The sequence below is a fragment of the Camelus dromedarius genome, chromosome 9, assembly GCF_036321535.1.
Source record: "Camelus dromedarius isolate mCamDro1 chromosome 9, mCamDro1.pat, whole genome shotgun sequence".
NCBI lineage: Eukaryota > Metazoa > Chordata > Mammalia > Artiodactyla > Camelidae > Camelus > Camelus dromedarius.
Genome location: NC_087444.1, coordinates 71,561,251 through 71,580,090, shown reverse-complemented (window position 1 = coordinate 71,580,090; position 18,840 = coordinate 71,561,251). Strand labels below are relative to the sequence as shown.

The 18,840-nt window shown below is 52.3% G+C and overlaps 1 protein-coding gene and 1 non-coding gene across 3 annotated transcripts; both read left to right on the top strand.

The window, feature by feature from the left end:
- The first annotated feature begins 1,691 nt into the window (after positions 1-1,691).
- ERCC2 (ERCC excision repair 2, TFIIH core complex helicase subunit) lies at positions 1,692-18,793 on the top strand. 2 transcript variants are annotated; one of them, XM_031458854.2, is made up of 23 exons: positions 1,692-1,854; positions 2,172-2,271; positions 3,379-3,456; positions 3,536-3,598; positions 3,775-3,888; positions 7,948-8,064; positions 8,162-8,278; positions 8,586-8,709; positions 8,806-8,902; positions 9,077-9,210; positions 9,292-9,460; positions 11,333-11,451; positions 13,617-13,686; positions 13,781-13,850; positions 13,954-14,055; positions 15,079-15,142; positions 15,677-15,798; positions 17,213-17,305; positions 17,407-17,479; positions 17,713-17,783; positions 17,881-18,024; positions 18,138-18,281; positions 18,663-18,793. In XM_031458854.2, exons 1-23 carry the CDS (start codon positions 1,850-1,852, stop codon positions 18,753-18,755), a joined length of 2,283 nt encoding a protein of 760 aa, XP_031314714.1. In that variant the 5' UTR covers positions 1,692-1,849; the 3' UTR covers positions 18,756-18,793. The 2 variants fall into 2 exon arrangements, with proteins under 2 accessions (XP_031314714.1, XP_031314715.1); XM_031458855.2 differs by lacking the exon at positions 2,172-2,271.
- On the top strand, positions 5,937-6,075 carry LOC116155008 (small nucleolar RNA SNORA46). Its single transcript, XR_004139042.1, has one exon. It is a non-coding gene; the product is annotated as a small nucleolar RNA SNORA46 (small nucleolar RNA).
- Positions 18,794-18,840: the final 47 nt, after the last annotated feature.

The following is an 18,840-nucleotide window of genomic DNA, read 5'->3' as shown; positions in this document are numbered from 1 at the left end:
ACAACCTTGTGGCTTTTGTCTTTTTGTTTTTGTTCGTTTGTTGGACTTTTTCCTTATAAGCCCCTGACTCTCTTCCCTGGAGCACTCCTTCAGTTTTACAGGGAATTGTGTCTCCTGAATTGCAATTCTTAAGACCCCAAATAAACTCTTTTCTTATCTGCAGCCTTCTGTGTTTTGTTTTGTTTTGCCTTTGGTTGACATGTATAAGGGAACCTTCATAGGTTCCAGGGATCAGGGCCTGGAGATCTCTGGGGAACATACTTAGGGAATATTCCAATTTAAATAGGGTGGTCAGGGAAAGTCCTTGCTGGAGAAAGGACCTGGAAGAGGGATACAAGGGAGAAAGCCATGCAGAGAGGGGAAAGCCTTCCAGACAAGAGGGAGCAGCAACTACATAGACCAGGAGGAAGGAGGAATGACTGCTAAGATTGGTTCTCAATCACCCCTTCCTCCTGGTTTTTTTTTTTTTTTTTTTTTTTTTTTTTTTTTTTTAGGCGTGTGTTGAGGGAAGTAATTAGGTTTACTTATTTATTTTTAGAGGCAGTACTGGGGACTGAACCCAGGCATGCATTCTACCGCTTGAGCTATACCTTCCCCACTCCCTCCTGGTATTCACACCCTTGAGTAACCCCGATCATAAGCTGGATGTAGTGATGTATTACACATGGCCTTGTTATCCGCAGGTTCTGGTCAATCAACGGCAGACTGAAATACAGTCATCCCTTGGTATAAGCGGGAAGATTGGTTCTGGACTGCTGCGGATATCAAAATCTGCGGTTACTGAAGTCTCTCATATAAAATGTCGTAGTACAGTTTGCTCTCTGTGTCCTCGGGTTCCGAATCCGCGGATACAGAGGGCAGACTGTGAGGGACTTGAGCGTATATTCACTGAGCCCCTACTCTGTACATACCCTGTACTGGGTGGCAAAAGGCATACAGCGGTGACCAAGACAGTTTCAGCCGCTTACAGTCCGATGGGGGAGACAGAATCATCCCCAGATAATGAGGACCCAGAGTGGGCAGGGCTGGGATGGGGGCTGAGCCAGTTAGTGAGGTTGCTGACATGACCCTGAGCCTTAAGAGATGCCACAGAAGTGCCCCTTGCAGTGCCATGTACAAGGAGAACAAACTGGGAAGAGCAAATACATGTGACGTCAGGTGGTTGGGAGTAAATCTTGGTGTCTTCTATTTCAGAGAAGTTTCTGTTCCCCATGTCGCACTCCAGCACCATCATGCTGCTTACTCTTCTGCTTTCTACTTGCCTCCAATGGTGTCCTTTTTGCCTGCAGCGTCGTCACCCCCACCTTATCCTACCTCACTCCTACTCCTCACCTTCAGTTCTCAAAGAGACAACTCCTCCAGGAAGCCCTCCCTGATCCCCCAGACTGGATTAGGAACCCTCTCTGGCCTCCCACATTCTAGCCCTGGCTACCTTGTTAAAGTAGGGGGGAAAGGAGGTAGGAAATCTTAATATCTAGAATATAATAGGATGAAATTTAGTATGTATTCGCTACTCAGATAATCTGAACAGACGCAGGAAGACCAAATCCCGTTGAGTGGGATCGATTCTCTCGGTTCTCTTCCTTTCATGTTTTGTTCTTGGTACTCGGTGATCCTCAGCTATGCCTTCGGCACCACCTCTCCCGGAGCCCGCCCCCCTACCCCTGCTTTTCCGTGCGCACGCGTATTATCCCGATTTACGTCGCCCCCCAGAGTGACGGGCGGAATCAACCAATGGCGTCGTGACGAAGGTTGAAGTAGCCCCCTCGCGGTTGCCCCGCGGATCCTGCCTTTACTGAATATTCATGAAGGAGGCGGGTCCACGCTGCTTCAAGCCGCGACTGGCGCCATGAAGTGAGAGGGGATCTGGGGTTTGCAGCTAGCGAGCGGGCGCGGGGGTCTAGAAGATGCGGGGACCCGTGGGCACGCTTCGGGTCCCAGCGGGACGAGAGGAGGCTGAAGCGGTGGGGTGGGGGTTGCCGCGGTAATGGGGATGGTCTGCGGTGAGATGCCAAAAGGACTCGGAGGCTTGGGGGAAACGGGAGGATATCCGGGACGACCAGCAGGCTGGTGCTGGGCCTGTAACCTCTCTTGGCCCGACGACAGGGGAGTGTGGGGGCTGGAGAGGGGCTGAGGGGATGGGGGACTGACCCGGCAGCCCCCGCCGCCAGGCTCAACGTGGACGGGCTGCTGGTCCATTTCCCATACGACTACATCTACCCGGAGCAGTTCTCCTACATGCTGGAGCTCAAACGCACGCTGGATGCCAAGGTGGGTGGGCTGCGCCCGCTGCTGCCCACCTGACAGGGCTGCCACACGTGCGTCTTAAGACTGAGATTGCAGGACGTCTAGCGTTTAGCAATGAGGTCTTTGGGAAGCCAGCACTGCCTACTTCCTGATGTGTGAAATAATAACATTAATAATAACAGCAGCAGCTAACATTTATCAGAGACTGAGCTGCTCAGTAGTTTGGTTAGGAATACATAGACTTTGGAGTTGGCTGCATGGATTGGAATCCTGGATCCACAGCTGTGTGCCCTTGAGTAAATTACTTAATCTCCCAGTTTCACAGTTTTCACCTTTGTAAAATGGGCATGGTAATAATACCTACCTTCGAGGTTAATATGAGGGCTGTATGGGTTAATTCACTAAGTCAGGCAGTGGTTCTTAACTGGGGACCATTTTTGACCCCCAGAGGACATTTGGCAATGTTTGGAGACATTCCTGGTTGTCCTGCTAGTGGAGTGGGGGCTGCTACTGGCATCTCGTAGGTAGAGGCCATGGATGCTGCTAAACTTACGGTGCACGACCGAGTATTATCTGGCCCCAAATGTCAAGTGAGCTGAGGTTGAGAAACCCTGGTGTAAGACAGTGCCAGGCACAGAGTAAGTGCTGTGGAGGTGCTTGCTAAATTAAAAGAAAGAGGGCTCACTACCTGTCAGATACTATGCTAAATATTTAGGCCCCAGTTTCTCACTAATCCTCGTAGTCATGCTATGAAGAAGAGCTTATTAGGGCCATTTGAGAGCTGAAGGGTAGGGGTGGATATAGCTCAATGGTAGAGCTAGCATGCATGACGTCCTGGGTTCAATCCTCAGTACCTCCATTAAAAAAGAAAAAAAAAGTAAAAAAAAAAAAACCTTAAAAAAAAAAAGAGAGGGTACTGACACCCAGAAAAGCGAAGGCGCTTGCCTAAGACCACTCAATAAAAGCAGAAATGGGGTTCAAGTCCACTACCCCTGGGTCCCAGACTTTAAACTGCTGTGTTATCCTGCTTTTCCAAGACGGCATTCCTGGGGGCGAGGGGATGGTCCCCAGGGTTTGTGTCCCTGAAGTTCTGAGAACCTGTGCCTTGTCCCTCCTGCCCCCAACACACAGGGTCATGGAGTCCTGGAGATGCCCTCAGGCACTGGGAAGACAGTGTCCCTGTTGGCCCTGATTATAGCATACCAGCGGGTAAGTGACCTGCTGGGCCCTTGGAGGGAGAAGGGGGAAGAGGCTGGACAGGGGCTGAGGCTGAGCGTATTGTCTGCAGGCATATCCACTGGAGGTGACTAAACTCATCTACTGCTCGAGGACTGTGCCTGAGATTGAGAAGGTGAGCCGGGCCCAACCCCATTGCTTCCCCACTCTCCCCTAACTCGTTGTTCCCAGGTGGTTGCCGTTGTAGCTTTGAGGGTGTTTGGAAAGCTGGGAAAGGGGCTGGGGCCTGGCTGGGCGGGAGCTTGTGCTTTCAGTGAGGCCAAGTCCCCCCTCCCTCCTCAACTGGAACAGGTGATTGAAGAGCTTCGAAAGTTGCTTAGCTTCTATGAGAAACAGGAGGGCGAGAAGCTGCCGTTTTTGGGGTTGGCTCTGAGCTCCCGGAAGAACCTGTGTATTCATCCTGAGGTGAGTGTTCCTTCCTCCCCTTGCCCTCATCCTCAGGGTTGAGGAAACTCTTCCACCCAACCAGGAGTCCTAAATCCCCAGAAGAGGCCTCTCAGGGGGATATGCAGGGGCCGCACAATTTCTTTTCTCACTCATCAAATGCCTACTCATGCATGGTTCATGGCCCAGGCAAGCACATCTCCTCCAGGGAGCCTTCCCATTTCCCCTAACCTGGCATAGGTGAAAAAGGCAGCCCCTGGAGTCTGGCAGGTCTGGTTTCTTGGCCTTGAAATGTACTAGCCAGATACTCTTGCATAAGTGATTTCTGCTGTCTGGGCTTCAGTCCTCCTTTCTGTAAAATGGGGATAATGAATTACTTGCTTCGTATAGTTGTTGATAAAAGATTGGGCATGGGCTGTTGAGGGCTGGGCTAAATGGATGAAGGTACACCCATTAGTACAGACTTCCAGTTATGAAATAAAATGAGTCACGGGAAGGTAACGTACAGTTGGCGCTCCATGCCTGTGGATTCGGAACCTGTGGATAGGAAGGGCTGACTATACTGTGCCGTTTTATATAAAGGACTTGAACATCTGTAGTTATTGGTATCCGTGGGGTGGACCTAGAACCAATCCCCCTTGGATCCTGAGGGGCAACTCTACTGCGTGCTGCCTGTAGCTCATAATTCTTTGTTGTGTATTTGAAAGTTTCTAAGAGGGTAGGGTTTGGGGTTTTTTTTTTTTTTTTTAAGTTTCATTCAAACTTTATTTCAAACACTTAGACGTAATGAGGAACTCTAATACTCTGTGTGGTGTGCCAGTAAGTGTTTGACAGCTGGCTGACTGGCTCTCCAGGAAAAAAAAAAGTATCCATGTACATATATACATAATTTATAAATTCTACTGATACAAAGAATAGGTACAGACAACTTAGAAATAATAGTGAAACACAATACAATATTGTCAATTCCATGTAGCCACTTGTTTCTCACAGACTGCTTTTGTTGATTTTTGCTAAATTTTTATATGTATAGTTAACTAATGAGTATAGTTCTGACATGAATGTTGCCTGATAGTTTTATGTTTTTTAATTAATGTGTAGCTCATTTACAATGTAGTGTTAGTTTCTGGTGTATAGCATAGTGATTCAGTGATACAGATATATCCATTTTCATATTCTTTTTTGGTTATAGTTTATTACAAGCTATTGAATATAGTTCCCTGTGCTATACAGTAGGGCCTTATTTATATCTATTTTATATATAGTAGTTAGTATCTGCTAATCCCAAACTCCTAGTTTACCCCCACCTCCATTCCCCTTTGGTAACCATAAGTTTGTTTTGTGAGTCTGTTTCTGTTTTGTAAATAGGTTCATTTGTATCATTTTTTAAGGTTCCACATACAAGTGATATCATGTGATATTTGTCTTTGTCTGATTTACTTCATTTAGTGTGATAATCTCTAGGTCCATCCACGTTGCTGCAAATGGTATTATTTCATTCTTTTTTACGGCTGAGTAGTGTTCCATTGTATATATAAGTACACCACAACCTCTTTATACAGTCACCTGTCCATGGAAATTTAGGTTGCTTCCATGTATGAAAGTAGACCTTAAAAGTTCTCATGATAAGAAAAAAAATTGTAACTATGTGTGGTGATGAATGTTAACTAGACTTAACTGTGGTGGTCATTTCCTTATATCTACAAGTATTGAGTCATGTTGTATACTTGAAACTAACATACACTGTTATATGTCAGTTACATCTCATCAATAATAAAAAAAAAAAAGATTGGGCGAGATAATGCATGCATAGCCCTTACCGTATATGAAGAGCTAAAAGAATATTAGAAATGATAGTGCTATTAATGTATATATTGGCATATGATACCTAGAATATTAGTTGTTATTCAATTATGTTCCAAAACCATTGGGCTTACTATGTACCAGACACTGTTTTAAGTGCTTTACGTGGGGTAACTCTTGGAATATATATTGTGTAACATTATTTGTGAGAATTTTCGAGAAATGGTACAGATGATGGATAGTAATTAAAGCAAAGTGGCCCTCCCAGCACTGTGTTTAAACCTGTGGATGAGAATTTTCCCCATTCTTGGTTATGCTGTAGTGCCAAAAAATCCCTGCCTCTTCCTTGCTGCACAGCTGACTTTGCGTCATTCTGCTGTTGCTACGTGGAGTTGAGGAACATAACTATATTCAGCCTTTGTTATCTGATAGCAAGGATGACTGGGATATATGAAAGCCTCCACAGGCTCTGGAGCAAAGTGTCAAGATCTTTTCTTTGAAATAAAAGTTTAAATTATGAATTTAAACTTAGAGCCATCAATTAAGAGGTAGCAAGTAGTAAATGGATGTTATGTGTGTGCCCAGAACACTGTCACGTGGTGGTTCTGTCCCCCTTAGGAAAGTAAGAAATAGAAAATGGATGAAATGGGTTAGGTTTTCTGGGAATGTGATAAGACGGCATAAGCAAATTTACACTATATTTCTGGAAGGATCTTGGTTGTCTCCAGAGATGTATAGTGATCTGGGAAATGCTAAAGATTGGGACAGGTATCTTTCCATCTCAGTGCTGTTCCTCCATATGCCTGCTATCTTGGAAGGACTTAAAAGTGTAACTGATGGTCTTCGTTTGAGCTGACTTGAGCTCTTCAAAATAGATTTGCCGCTGAGTCTCTGCTTCAAACTTAGTTAAAATTTTCCAAGTTTTAGAATACCTTTCTGTGGGAGCATCCATGACACTTTTAACCTGTGTACCTTGCATGACGTATTTGTATTACCTGTCTCTAAAAATTAACACGTAAAGGTATTTAACAAAAAGAGAAGTAGCACAGGTCTTCGTGAGAGAGGAAATGTGAAAGGGAAGGGTAGGAGCCTCAGAGACTTCACTTTGGTGAGGGAAGCTGCTTTGTTCTGAGGAAAGGCATCCTCGGGCTGTGATGGGGCCACCAGCAGGGCCCAGGCAAGGCAGGTTCTCAGACAGATCAGAACCTCCTCTGTTGCTTGGACCTTGCCAGGGTTCTGGCTGTTTCAGCATTTTAAAAGATAGAGCAGTTATTTATTTCTTTTTTTCTATTTTTGATTAAGGTTCTTTGTTTTGACTCTGGAAATATTCCCAAGAGTAAAAGGAGACATTGACTAAGTTACAGTAGAACAGACAATGTGTTTAGCTATGTATTCAAATATGCAAAATTGAATCTCTTTCCTTAGGATAGTTTTATAGTCACATTACTGAGAATAGTTCTGTCCCTGAAATAGCCATATATAATTTTTCCTATTTTTTTAAACTTTTATTCTGGCTACTAATATTAAACAGTTGATAAGACAACTCGCGTTGTATCTTTTTTTTTTTTTTATTGAGTTATAGTCAGTTTATAATGTGTCAATTTCTGGTGTAGAGCATAATTTTTTCAGTTATACATGAACATATATTTATTCATTGTCACATTCTTTTCACCAGGAGCTACCACAAGATCTTGCACATATTTCCCTGTGCTGTACAGTATAATCTTGTTTATCTATTCTATATATACCTGGCAGTATCTACAAATTTCGAACTCCCAGTCTGTGCCTTCCCACCCACCTCCCCCTAATAGAGCAGTTATCTTTAATCTACATGCTAAAGAATCTTCAAGGCTTAATGTTTTTTCAATTGAGATGTCACTGACATTATATAGGGCTTAACGTTTTAAAAATAATAATTTAAAGGGGAAATGTATAGCTCAGTGGTAGGGTGTATGCCTAGCATGCACAAGGTCCTAGGTTCAATTCCAGTGCCTCCATTAAAGATAAATAAAAGCCTAATTACTTCCCCCCTAAGTAAATAATTTTAAAAATAATAATAATAATAATTTAAGAGCCTAACAATTGTACCCTGTACTGAGTTTCCAGGTGTCTTAACTGTTTAAAAATGAAGCAGGTTGAGGCTCATGTTTTCCAAAAATGCCAGAGTCTCACCCCTCCCAGACCGACCGGCGGCCTCCCATCCCACCTAGCCATTAGGTGTTGAGTGGTCGGGTTTCTTGGCCTCTCTCACTACTAAGATGCTTCCTGGCCCCCCAGGTGACGCCCCTGCGCTTTGGGAAGGATGTTGATGGAAAATGTCACAGCCTCACGGCCTCCTACGTGCGGGCGCAATACCAGCAGGACCACAGCCTGCCCCACTGCCGCTTCTACGAGGTGCCTGCGGGGGGCAGTGAGGAGGGAGGCAGGAAGGGAGGGCGAGGCCGCTTGTAACAGCCAATCTCCCTGACCCCCATGTACCCTCTCACCCCAGGAATTTGATGTGCATGGGCGCCAGGTGCCCCTCCCTGCCGGCATCTACAACCTGGACGACCTGAAGGCCCTGGGACGGCGCCAGGGCTGGTGCCCATACTTCCTTGCTCGATACTCAGTGAGGAGGCCGGCAGGGTTGGGCAGATGGGAATGTGAGGGTTGCAGGCTGCCTGCCCATCTGTCTGTCTATCTGCCTAGTCTGTTTGTCAGTCTGTCTCTATCCATTTGCTTATATTCGTGGCTTGTCTCTGGCCTCGCCTCGCCTCTGCCTGCCTGTCTGTGTCTGTCCATCTGCCTCTGTCTCTTTCCTCGCCTCTGTGGGCCTGTGAGGGAGCTAAGTGGTGTCGTATGGAGGTGGGGCGTCAGGGCCCTGGGGTGGGTGTTGGCAGGTGGGCTGGGGTAACCCTGCCCCCCTCGGCCCCCAGATCCTGCATGCCAACGTGGTGGTTTACAGCTACCACTACCTCCTGGACCCCAAGATTGCAGACCTGGTGTCCAAGGAGCTGGCCCGCAAGGCTGTCGTAGTCTTTGATGAGGCCCACAACATTGGTAAGGAGGGACCCAGGGTGGGGAGCCGATGCCAGCCCCTCAGACTGCCACTCTGTCCACCTGGCTGAGCCCGGCTGTCTCCCCCTTCCTTTCTAGACAATGTCTGCATTGACTCCATGAGTGTCAACCTCACCCGCCGGACCCTGGATCGGTGCCAGGGCAACCTGGAGACCCTGCAGAAGACAGTGCTCAGGTGGGGGTGCTGGCGACTGGTAGACCCTGATGTCTGTCCTGCCCCCTCCATCCGCCCTGACCTCTCCCAAGTCCCTGTTTTCTGCCTGACCTGCCTCCCCCACCCCAGAATACCAGCACCAAGCCGGTGCCCCCCAAGTGAGCCCAGCTCTTCCCACACCCCGTCTCCCCACAGGATCAAGGAGACGGATGCGCAGCGTCTGCGGGACGAGTACCGGCGCTTGGTGGAGGGGCTGCGGGAGGCCAGCGCCGCCAGGGAGACCGACGCCCACCTGGCCAACCCCGTGCTGCCTGACGAGGTGCTGCAGGGTGAGCCGCCGCCCGCCTGCAGCCACTCCCCCCACCCAGTCCACCCGGAGGCCCCAGATGGCTGACCCCTTCTCCCCACAGAGGCGGTGCCTGGCTCCATCCGCACGGCCGAGCACTTCCTGGGCTTCCTGCGGCGGCTACTGGAGTATGTCAAGTGGCGGCTGCGTGTGCAGCACGTGGTGCAGGAGAGCCCGCCCGCCTTCCTGAGCGGCCTGGCCCAGCGCGTCTGCATCCAGCGCAAGCCCCTCAGGTGCGCCCGAGCAGCTGGGCCGGGCCCTGCCGGGGGTTGAGGGGGGATTGGGGCAGGCTCCGAGTGCTCACCCAGCCTTGTCCCCTAAGCCTGTGTCCTGGGGTCATCATGTAGCCGACATCAGGAATAAAGGAAGAAGAGGGGGGGTGGGGGGGCACGTATGACACAGTAGGTCAGAGCCCGCAGGTCCAGGGGCAAGATCGGAGCTGGTCTTGGGGCCCTGTGTTGGGCAGGGGCCTGGCAGGCAGCCCATGGCTTGATCAGATAATTTACCTGGGGAGAACCTGATGGAGGGGCTGTTTACAGAGGGGCGGGCAGGATGGAGGAACTGATGGGGTGGCGAGGGCCCTGGCCCTTCCCAGAGCTCAGAAGTGTTTCCACCTGGGGCTGCAGGGGTAGTGGAGGGAGCTGCCCTGGAGAGGGGCTCCTGACCAGGTGCAGAGAGTTGGAACTGGGAGAACATGCTGTGAAACACTCCCCCGGCTCATCTCCCCCAACCAGTGCCTCGCATTGTCCCCCCAGGGCAGGAGTATTCCCTCAGTGCAGTTTGGGGTGGGGTGGGTCAGTCTCCCCATCACAGAACAGGCAATGAATGGACCTGAGAGTGAAGGTGGAGTTTCCTGTGCTTTTCCTGTGCTGTTTTGCATAAGTCATTGGTCTTCTCTGAACCTCAGTTTCCTCCTTTGTAAAATGGGTAGGGGGTCAGTCCCTTTACTCCCAGATTTCTGTGGTGGTTAAATGAGAAAGCAGCAACACCGGTAACTTACTGGGTCTTGAGCACTGGTGCAGAGCTAAGTGCTTTATGTTCCATATGGAACAGAACCGTAATAGTGTCCTCGCCTTGTGCTGCTGTTGAGGATGCTGTGTTCCAGAGAGGGGAAGCCATTGCCCAGGGCCACACAGCCCTGCGCAGGGTAGTTGTGACTCAGGTCTGTGGGGCTCTGAAGCTCCTGGCTGCTCTGCCTCTGAGGGGGTGGGGCAGCCCACAGTGTGGCTTCGCCTTTCTCCCCACCGATGGGAGACTTGTGAGGACAGAGGGGATCTTAGCCATGTGACACTTGTGCCCTGAGTGCCTGCTCTGTGATAGGGACACAGTTGGTGACTGAGAGCCCTGGCCCTGTCCCCCTGGAGCTCACAATCTAGGTGGGGAGACAGCTCGTCCCAGACAGGGATGCCCCCGGCTGGGGTGGGGGGGTCCTGGAGGCTGAGGGAATGCAGAGGGGGCACCTGATGGAGCCTTGTGGGTAGAGAGGACAAACTTGAAAGGACGTTCAGGAAGCAGGTTTTAAACTTGACCGTCTGCCTGGCTTCAATGCCCAGTGCTATTCCTCTATGACCCATCCCTGAAGGGTGGGAGCCTCAAGCCAGCCTGCGTGACCTTGTGTGTCCATGATGCTGTTGACATTGTGTGGAAGGTTCTGTGAGGCTGTGCAAGATTGTCCTCCGTGAGCGTGTGGGACTCTGATGCTGTGTGTGTCACCGAGGGTGGTGGGTGTGACTGAGACATTGGGAGAGGTTCTGGGCCTCAATATATGACTACATGGCTGTGCAGGAGTCACACTGTGACTGTGGGATTCTGGGGGTGGCCGTGGGTCTCTGGTTTTGGCTGAGAACCTGCATTATGCGAGTGACTGCATATGACACGACCCTGTGACTCTGATCAGTGCTCTGGGTGGGCCGCCGCACAGCTGCGGCCTCATGTGATGTGCAGCTGTTCAGCGTGGGGACACAGAGGTGACTGAAACAGACCCAGTCCCTGCCCTCGGGGAGCTTCCAGGCAGCTGGGGAGACAGTGAGGGGAGCCTGCTGGTCCTGTTGGAGCTCATCACTGCCTCCCCTCACCCTGCCTCACCACCCCCGCCCCCCCGCCAGATTCTGTGCCGAGCGCCTCCGTTCCCTCCTGCACACCTTGGAGATCGCCGACCTGGCCGACTTCTCCCCTCTCACCCTCCTTGCAAACTTTGCCACCCTCGTCAGCACCTACGCCAAGGGTAAGTGATCTCTTCCTGCCTTTGCCGGCCCCTGGCAGCTGGAATCAGGATCCGGTGGAGTCTAGAGAGTTGCCTATGGGACTTGGACATGCAGGATCTTGTAGGGGTGGGCTCGGGAGTTTGGGCTTTATTTTGGAGCCATGAACAGTTCTTGAGCAAGCTTTGTGCTCAGATTTGTGTTGGCAAAGGTTCCCTATGGCTGTAGCCTGGAGAAGCACGGGGTTGGGCAGTGGTATGAGGTGTCTGCTCACACTGGGGTGGTAAGGAGTTGGACGTTCTGCTCCCAGTGGCACTGGGGAGCCATGGCGGGTTCTGAACAAGGGAGAGGCAGGGTCAGATTTGTGCTTTAGATTGACTTTTCTGGGCATGCTTGGTTGAGGCAGGCAGGGATGGGGGCAGGAGAGGAGGAGCCTGAGCCAGGCCAGGAGGGAGGGGTTGGAGAGAGATGTGGGAGGTAAAGGGGGGACTTGGTGCCTGGGTGCGGGGGGCCCCAGAGGGAGAGGAGTGGAGGTTGATGCTCAGATTTCCAGCTCGCCCCGGAGAGGAGAAGTGTTGTGGAGGCTTTATCGGTCAGCCTTCCCTCCCCTTCCTCAGCTTTAAGCTGGCTGAGGGCTCAGTCTGATCCCCGGGGATTACTCCTCTATCCAGGAAACTAGGTCAGGCCTGCCCGACGTCCTGCGGCAGCCTTGGCAAAAAGGTAGAGAGTCCGTCCCCACCACCCCAGGGCCGATCAGCAGCAAGTCTCCCTGGAAGCTTCCTCCTGTGTCCATCTCTCTGTCCACCCCATATTTTTGTCTTTCTCCTCTCTTCCCCATTTCCCCGTCTACCAACATCGCATATTCTTTTCCCTGGAGCATCCTTCCCCGTTTTCCTCAGCCCTCAACTGTCTCCCCCTCAGCCTTCAGTTCTCCGCTCAGTAGAGATGCCTCCTCTACCTCCAGGAAGTCCCTTCTGACTCCCAGGCTAGGTCAGGCCCCCTCCTAGGCTCTGCTGTCCCAGCCCTTCCCACCTGGAGTGGTCACTCCATGGGACTGGACTGTGAGCCCTGAAAGGACAGGACCAGGGCCATCTCAGTCGCTGCTGCATCACCAGCACAGGGCTGGGCACTTGATGACTTTTAACAAAAATTTTTACTAAGTGACATTGAATATATGAACTCATTCATTCATTTATTTGTTCAACAAACGGGCCAGGTCCAGCACCGGGGAAATGGCAGGAACCAAGAAAGACCTCACTCCTGACCTTCCAGGACTTACATTCTGGCAGGGAAGACAGGTAGCAAAGATGCAAACATAGGTAGGGAAGATAATTCCAGAAAGTGACAGTTTTTGTGAGAAACAAACATGTCACTGTGTTGGACTATGCTTGCAGTGGTCGGAGTGGCCAGGGTGGCTTTTATGAGCATCTGACATTTGAGCTGAGTTCCAAATGACCACATGGAGCCAGCTGCCTTGGGAAGCTTTCCAGGCAGTGGGGCAAGTGCAAAGGCCCTGGGGTAGAATGAGCCTGGTGGTTATGGAAAGTTAGGCAGGAGGCCCGTGAGCAAGGAGGAAACAGGGTCCGCATGGCAGGATCCCACAGACAATTCTGGACTCTGAGAGGGGTGTGGGGGGCTTCCAAGCAGGGGAGGGTTGTGACCTGACTCAGGATTTCATAGGGTCTGCCTGGCCGCTGTGAAGGGAGCAAGGGTGGGAGCGGGGAGCACAGTGAGGAGACGACTACAGTAGTCTAGGCAGGGGGGTGATGGCGGCCAGACTGGGCAGGGGGTGGCAGGAGTGGTCAGATTGCAGATAGACTTTAGAGGCAGAGGTGACTGGCCTCCTGATGGCTTAGACAGAAAGGTCGTGGGAGAAGGCTCCAGGCTTTGGCTTGGGTGTCGGGGTGGGCCCCTGTGCCCTGGGGAGAATGAAGGGTGAACCTTTGGTGCTCTTGGCTCAGGTCCTCCATGAACATTTGCACAGATGTCATGTGGGGAGGAGTGAGCAGATTGGGGTGTGTTTTGGACTCAGATGCCTGGGTTGTATGTTTGGGGTGCTGGTGGCTGGTCCCATTCACTGAGGGAGGTGGAGGAGGGGGACCTAGCTGGAGGGAGAAAGCAGGGGAGGGAATGGCCAAGTGGGCATGGTCCTGACTGGTGCCCGGGGGATCTCACCGGCCCCCTGTAGGTTTCACCATCATCATCGAACCCTTTGATGACAGGACCCCGACCATTGCCAACCCCATCCTGCACTTCAGGTGAGACTCGACCCCAGAGGGAGTGTGAACTGCCCCCAGGGGCCCAGCCCCACCCCCCAGCCTGGCCCTCACCACCCTCATCTGCTCCCCATAGCTGCATGGACGCCTCGCTGGCCATCAAGCCTGTGTTTGAGCGCTTCCAGTCCGTCATCATCACATCTGGGGTAAGGACCCTTCCCCGCCCCAGCCCCCATCACTGTACTGGGGAGAAGGGGTCCTGGTTCCTGCCCAGTCCTGCTAAGATTCCTCCTGCTGTCCCTGCTACAGACGCTGTCCCCACTGGACATCTACCCCAAGATCCTGGACTTCCACCCTGTCACCATGGCAACCTTCACCATGACGTTGGCCCGGGTCTGCCTCTGCCCCATGGTGCGTGCTAGAGGGTGAGGCGATGGGGGAGGGGAGATGGGAGCGAGGGCGGGAGAGCTTTCTAGCTGCAGGTACAGAGTCTGGATTCAGACAGACTTGGGCTTGATGCTGCTGCTCCCTGTGAGTGTAACTCTCTGAACCTCTGTTTTCTCATCTGTGAAATGGGACTGCCCTCTCCCTGATCTCCCTGGGTGCTTGAGGGGATTTAGTGAGATAGTGGGTGTGAAAAAAGCTTGTGTGGCCCAGGGCCTGCTACTTGGTTAACGTGGCTTTGCCTGGCTCATCATCTGGCTGTGACCTTGGTAAGTGACCCTTCCACTCTGCCTCAGTCCCCTTCTCTGTAAAATGAACATCATAACACAGGCCCTCAGTCCCATACCAGAAGTCCTGGGACCAGATATGTTTTAGAATTGAGAATTTTCCAGGCCTTCCAGCCTGGGTGTGGAACAGTCCCAGTGGGGTCTGGGTAAGTCCCTCCAGTGAAAGTTACATTTCTGCCAGCGTTTCAACGAGACAGACTAAGGGAGATAAGTCAGGACTCTGAATAGGCTCAGGGCAGGGCAGCTTTTGCTACTATTTGAGTTTGTGCCAAACACCTGGCATTTCCAGAGTACTCTGGCTTTTTGAATTGCCCTTCAGGGATCGTGGACTGGTGCTGACCACACACTGCATCGTGCTTTTGTGAGGTTGCTGGTTGGGTTGCACCAGTAGCTTTTGGGGTGGTGGTGAGAGACCATACTGGAACTGACTGGCCTGGAGGCCGGGGCTGGCTACAGGGCACTTGCTGGTGAGACACATGCACAGACTTGGGTTCAGCTTCGACTCTGCCATTTATTTGCCGTGTGACCTTGCTTCTATGAGCCTTAGGTCATCTTTGCCATGCAGATAACAGGGCAGCTGAGGGTTCATTCAATGACACGGTGTCTATAAAAAGCTTAGGACAGCACGAGCAGGCATCTGGCCCTCATACATCAGACAGATTGCTATTGCTTGACTTATTATGACCTCTCTTGCTGTCTCCAGATCATTGGCCGTGGAAATGACCAGGTGGCCATCAGCTCCAAATTTGAGACCCGGGAAGATATTGGTATGCTGCCCACGGAGGGTGGTTTGTACGGGTCCCAAGATGGAAGGTGTGTCAGTCAGGATGGGCTAGGTCATGCTGCAGTAACAAATACTCCCTCAAATCAAAGTGGCTTAACACAGAGATTACTTCTTGCCCATAGTACTTGCCCTTGTGGGTTGGTGGGGGTCTGCCCTGTGTCTCCTCATTCTGGGAACCTCCACTATTGAACCCAGCACTGTGGTGGCAGGATGTGACGGGAGGGAGCATGGTGAACCATGCACTAGTTCATAAAAGTTCTCACCTAAAAGTGACACACGGCCCTTTCTGCACTCATTTGATTGGCCATGGCAAATCATGTGACCACACCCAACTTCAGGGGGTGGGGTGCCACTGTGGATCTGGTGGGAGAAGTGGGATGTGGATGAACAGCCTGACAGATGCCTCAGTGGGGTTTCTAGGAATTCCATGTTCAGGACAAGGCAATAGACAGGAAAGCTCTGAGAGGGAGTCGGAGAAGGACCAGGCCAGGAGAGTCCGTCCTCTGACCCCTTGCAGCGGTGATCCGGAACTATGGAAACCTCCTGCTGGAGATGTCCGCTGTGGTCCCCGATGGCATCGTGGCCTTCTTCACCAGCTACCAGTACATGGAGAGCACCGTGGCCTCCTGGTACGAGCAGGTACGCCCAGCCACCCACATTTGGGAAGGCCCCCTCTCAGCTTTTGGCTCCATTCCTCTATGTGTTGGCCTCATTCCTCTTGTGTTTTAAATGGTGACATGTGTCATAGGTAACAGGACAGTGTATAAAACACAGATGGACAGTTTAAAGAGTAAATAGTGTTCACTCCTGTGCCCTCCTCCCCTCACATCCATGTTAAGAACTAAGACATTAGTGGCCTCGCTGGGTCCCTTAAAGGCATACCCCTCAAGAGAGGTGACCACACCCCACCTTCTGGGTTCCTTGTTCCCTCTGCTCTCCTCAGGGTCACCCTATGACTGTGTCCCTCCAGCACGTACGGCTTGGTGTGAGGACACTGGGTAGCGGGTGTGTCTAGCTGGGTGCAGCACTGCTAGGGGAAGGTCCTGGAGAATTAAGGCTGGACAGAGTGTCAGGGCAAAGAGCCTGCAAGAGCCCCTTCTGGGGAGTGTGAGCACAAGGTCATGGGACATTCTGGAAATGAGGCTCATCACAGCTGAGCACCCAACAGGATGTGGGTGGGGGCGGGGCACCCATCCTTTCTGATTCTGAGCACACTCAGGAGTGAGTTAGAGCAGGCACTTCTGTGGGGTGAGATGAGCGGACCAGGCTAATAGGTGCACCGGGGAGTGGTGCCGGTGGGGGTGTGTGGGAACCTCAGCCGCTCACAACCAGGACCTTGGTCTTGTCCTCAGACTGGTTCTTTCCACACGGGAAAGGTGGCTGCTGGCCACCTGGGCCCCACATCCTGAGTACCTTTTGTGTTCTATTTAAGAAAACTTTGTCTACCCCAGGCTCACAAAGATGGTCTCCTGTGTTTCCTTCTAGAAGCTTTGTAGTTCTAGCTTTCATGTCTAAGTCTGTGAGGTACCTCAGATTCACCTTTGTGTATGATGTAAGGCAGGGGTCAAGGTTCATTTTTTTCCCATGTGGAAATCTAATCGCTCCAGTTCCAGTTACTGAAAAGAGCTCTCCCCACTAAATGGCACAAGTGACAGTTTTGTCTCACTGGTCCATCCACATGTCTGTCCTTGATCAGTACCACACATCTCTTACAGTATCAAATATGAAATTTCAAGGCAGCCTCTGATTGGCTTTGCCTGGCCTACATCAGCCTCTCCACCAATCACCAGTTGCAGGGTGGAGCATCCTGATAGGCCATCTTGAGCCACATGCCTGTCCTACTTGTCTGAAATGTTCCCTACCTTGACCACAGGGTTTTCCAAAGAAGTGAGGCTGGACAGTGCCACCCCCTACCAAGTCTCCTATGGGCAAACTAAGAAGTGGTTCCTTTTATGGGAATCCAGGGCAGACTTGAGTTTAACCAGGACTCCCCTGTCCTTCAATCCACCTTCTACCAACCCACACCCTGACCTCCCTGGTGTCCTCCCCTAAGGGCATCCTCGAAAACATCCAGAGGAACAAGCTGCTCTTTATCGAGACCCAAGACGGGGCTGAGACCAGCGTCGCCCTGGAGAAGTACCAGGAGGTGGGTATTATGGGGGTGGGTGCCAGAAGTTCGGTGTGGAGAGGGGCCAGAGGAGACAGCTCTGAGGTAATGCATCTCATGTCCTGGCCTTCCCTCCCCAGGCCTGTGAGAACGGCCGTGGGGCCATCCTGCTTTCGGTGGCCCGAGGCAAAGTGTCCGAGGGAATCGACTTCGGTGAGTGGACTAGGCTCTCCCCTCCCTGAGTGCCTTCGTGGGGCCCTGGTCATTTCTGCTCCCGCAGGGGGCCACCCACAGCCTGGGCACGCACCTCCCCTTCCCTCCATCCCTGGGCATCTGTCAGGGCCCCTGGGGGGACACCTGCTCAAACAGTGGGATCTCCTGGGCCACCTGAGGTCAGCCCTCTCCAGCCGGCCACAGTGGCAACCCCTCTCATTCCCCCCACCCAGTGCACCACTACGGGCGGGCCGTCATCATGTTTGGTGTCCCCTACGTCTACACCCAGAGCCGCATTCTCAAGGTGAGCAGCGCCTGGGGTTGGTAGGATGTTAAGGCCTCCGTGGGGCCCTCCCCCCGGGACTGTGTGAGGGACATCTCCCCCATCTCCACACCCACAGGCGCGGCTGGAATACCTTCGGGACCAATTCCAGATTCGAGAGAACGACTTTCTCACCTTCGATGCCATGCGCCATGCAGCCCAGTGTGTGGGACGGGCCATCAGGGGCAAGACGGACTATGGCCTCATGGTCTTCGCTGATAAGGTGCGGGCTCAGGGGCCTCTGCCAGCCAGCCTATTGGCATTCTTTTCCCAGAGGGGGAGGGGGCCCAGGCCCCCCCCATCGGTGTCCGGACACCTTCCCTCTCCCACTCCCAGCGGTTTGCCCGGGCGGACAAGCGGGGGAAACTGCCCCGCTGGATCCAGGAGCACCTCACGGACGCCAACCTCAACCTGACCGTTGACGAGGGGGTCCAGGTCGCCAAGTACTTCCTGAGGCAGATGGCACAGCCATTCCACCGGGTGAGCCCGAGGCAGCTAAGCTCCTCTTCCAGGAAGGTCCCTTGGCTTTCTCCCCGAGCCCCAGCCCTCCCCCGACGAGGAGAGGTTTGTGTGCATCCATGTGCCAAGCCTGGGAACTGGGGGGGAGAGTCGAGGACAACAGATGTCAGCGTGTGTCTCCTGTGGGAGCCCTGAGCTGGCCCCGGACACAGCTCTCTGGCCACCGCCCCCTCCCTCAGCCTGTCTTCTAGTTACAGGGATGGGATGCTCTGCTTATACAGGTGTTTGACGTTCAAACATCCTGTCTTGTAGCCACCTCCTGTCACTACTGGCCAAGTTGTGGACCCCTGTGTTGGGAAGCGCAGCAGCTGTCTGACACCCCCCTTTCTCCCTCCCCTTCAGGAGGATCAGCTGGGCCTGTCCCTGCTCAGCCTGGAGCAGCTGGAGTCAGAGGAGACGCTGCGGAGGATAGAGCAGATCGCGCAGCAGCTGTAGCGTGAGGGGGCTGGGACCATAAAAAGTGTTTGTGGTGACTCCGAGTCTGACCTGGCCCTGGATCCGGGTGGTTTGGAGGGCACCT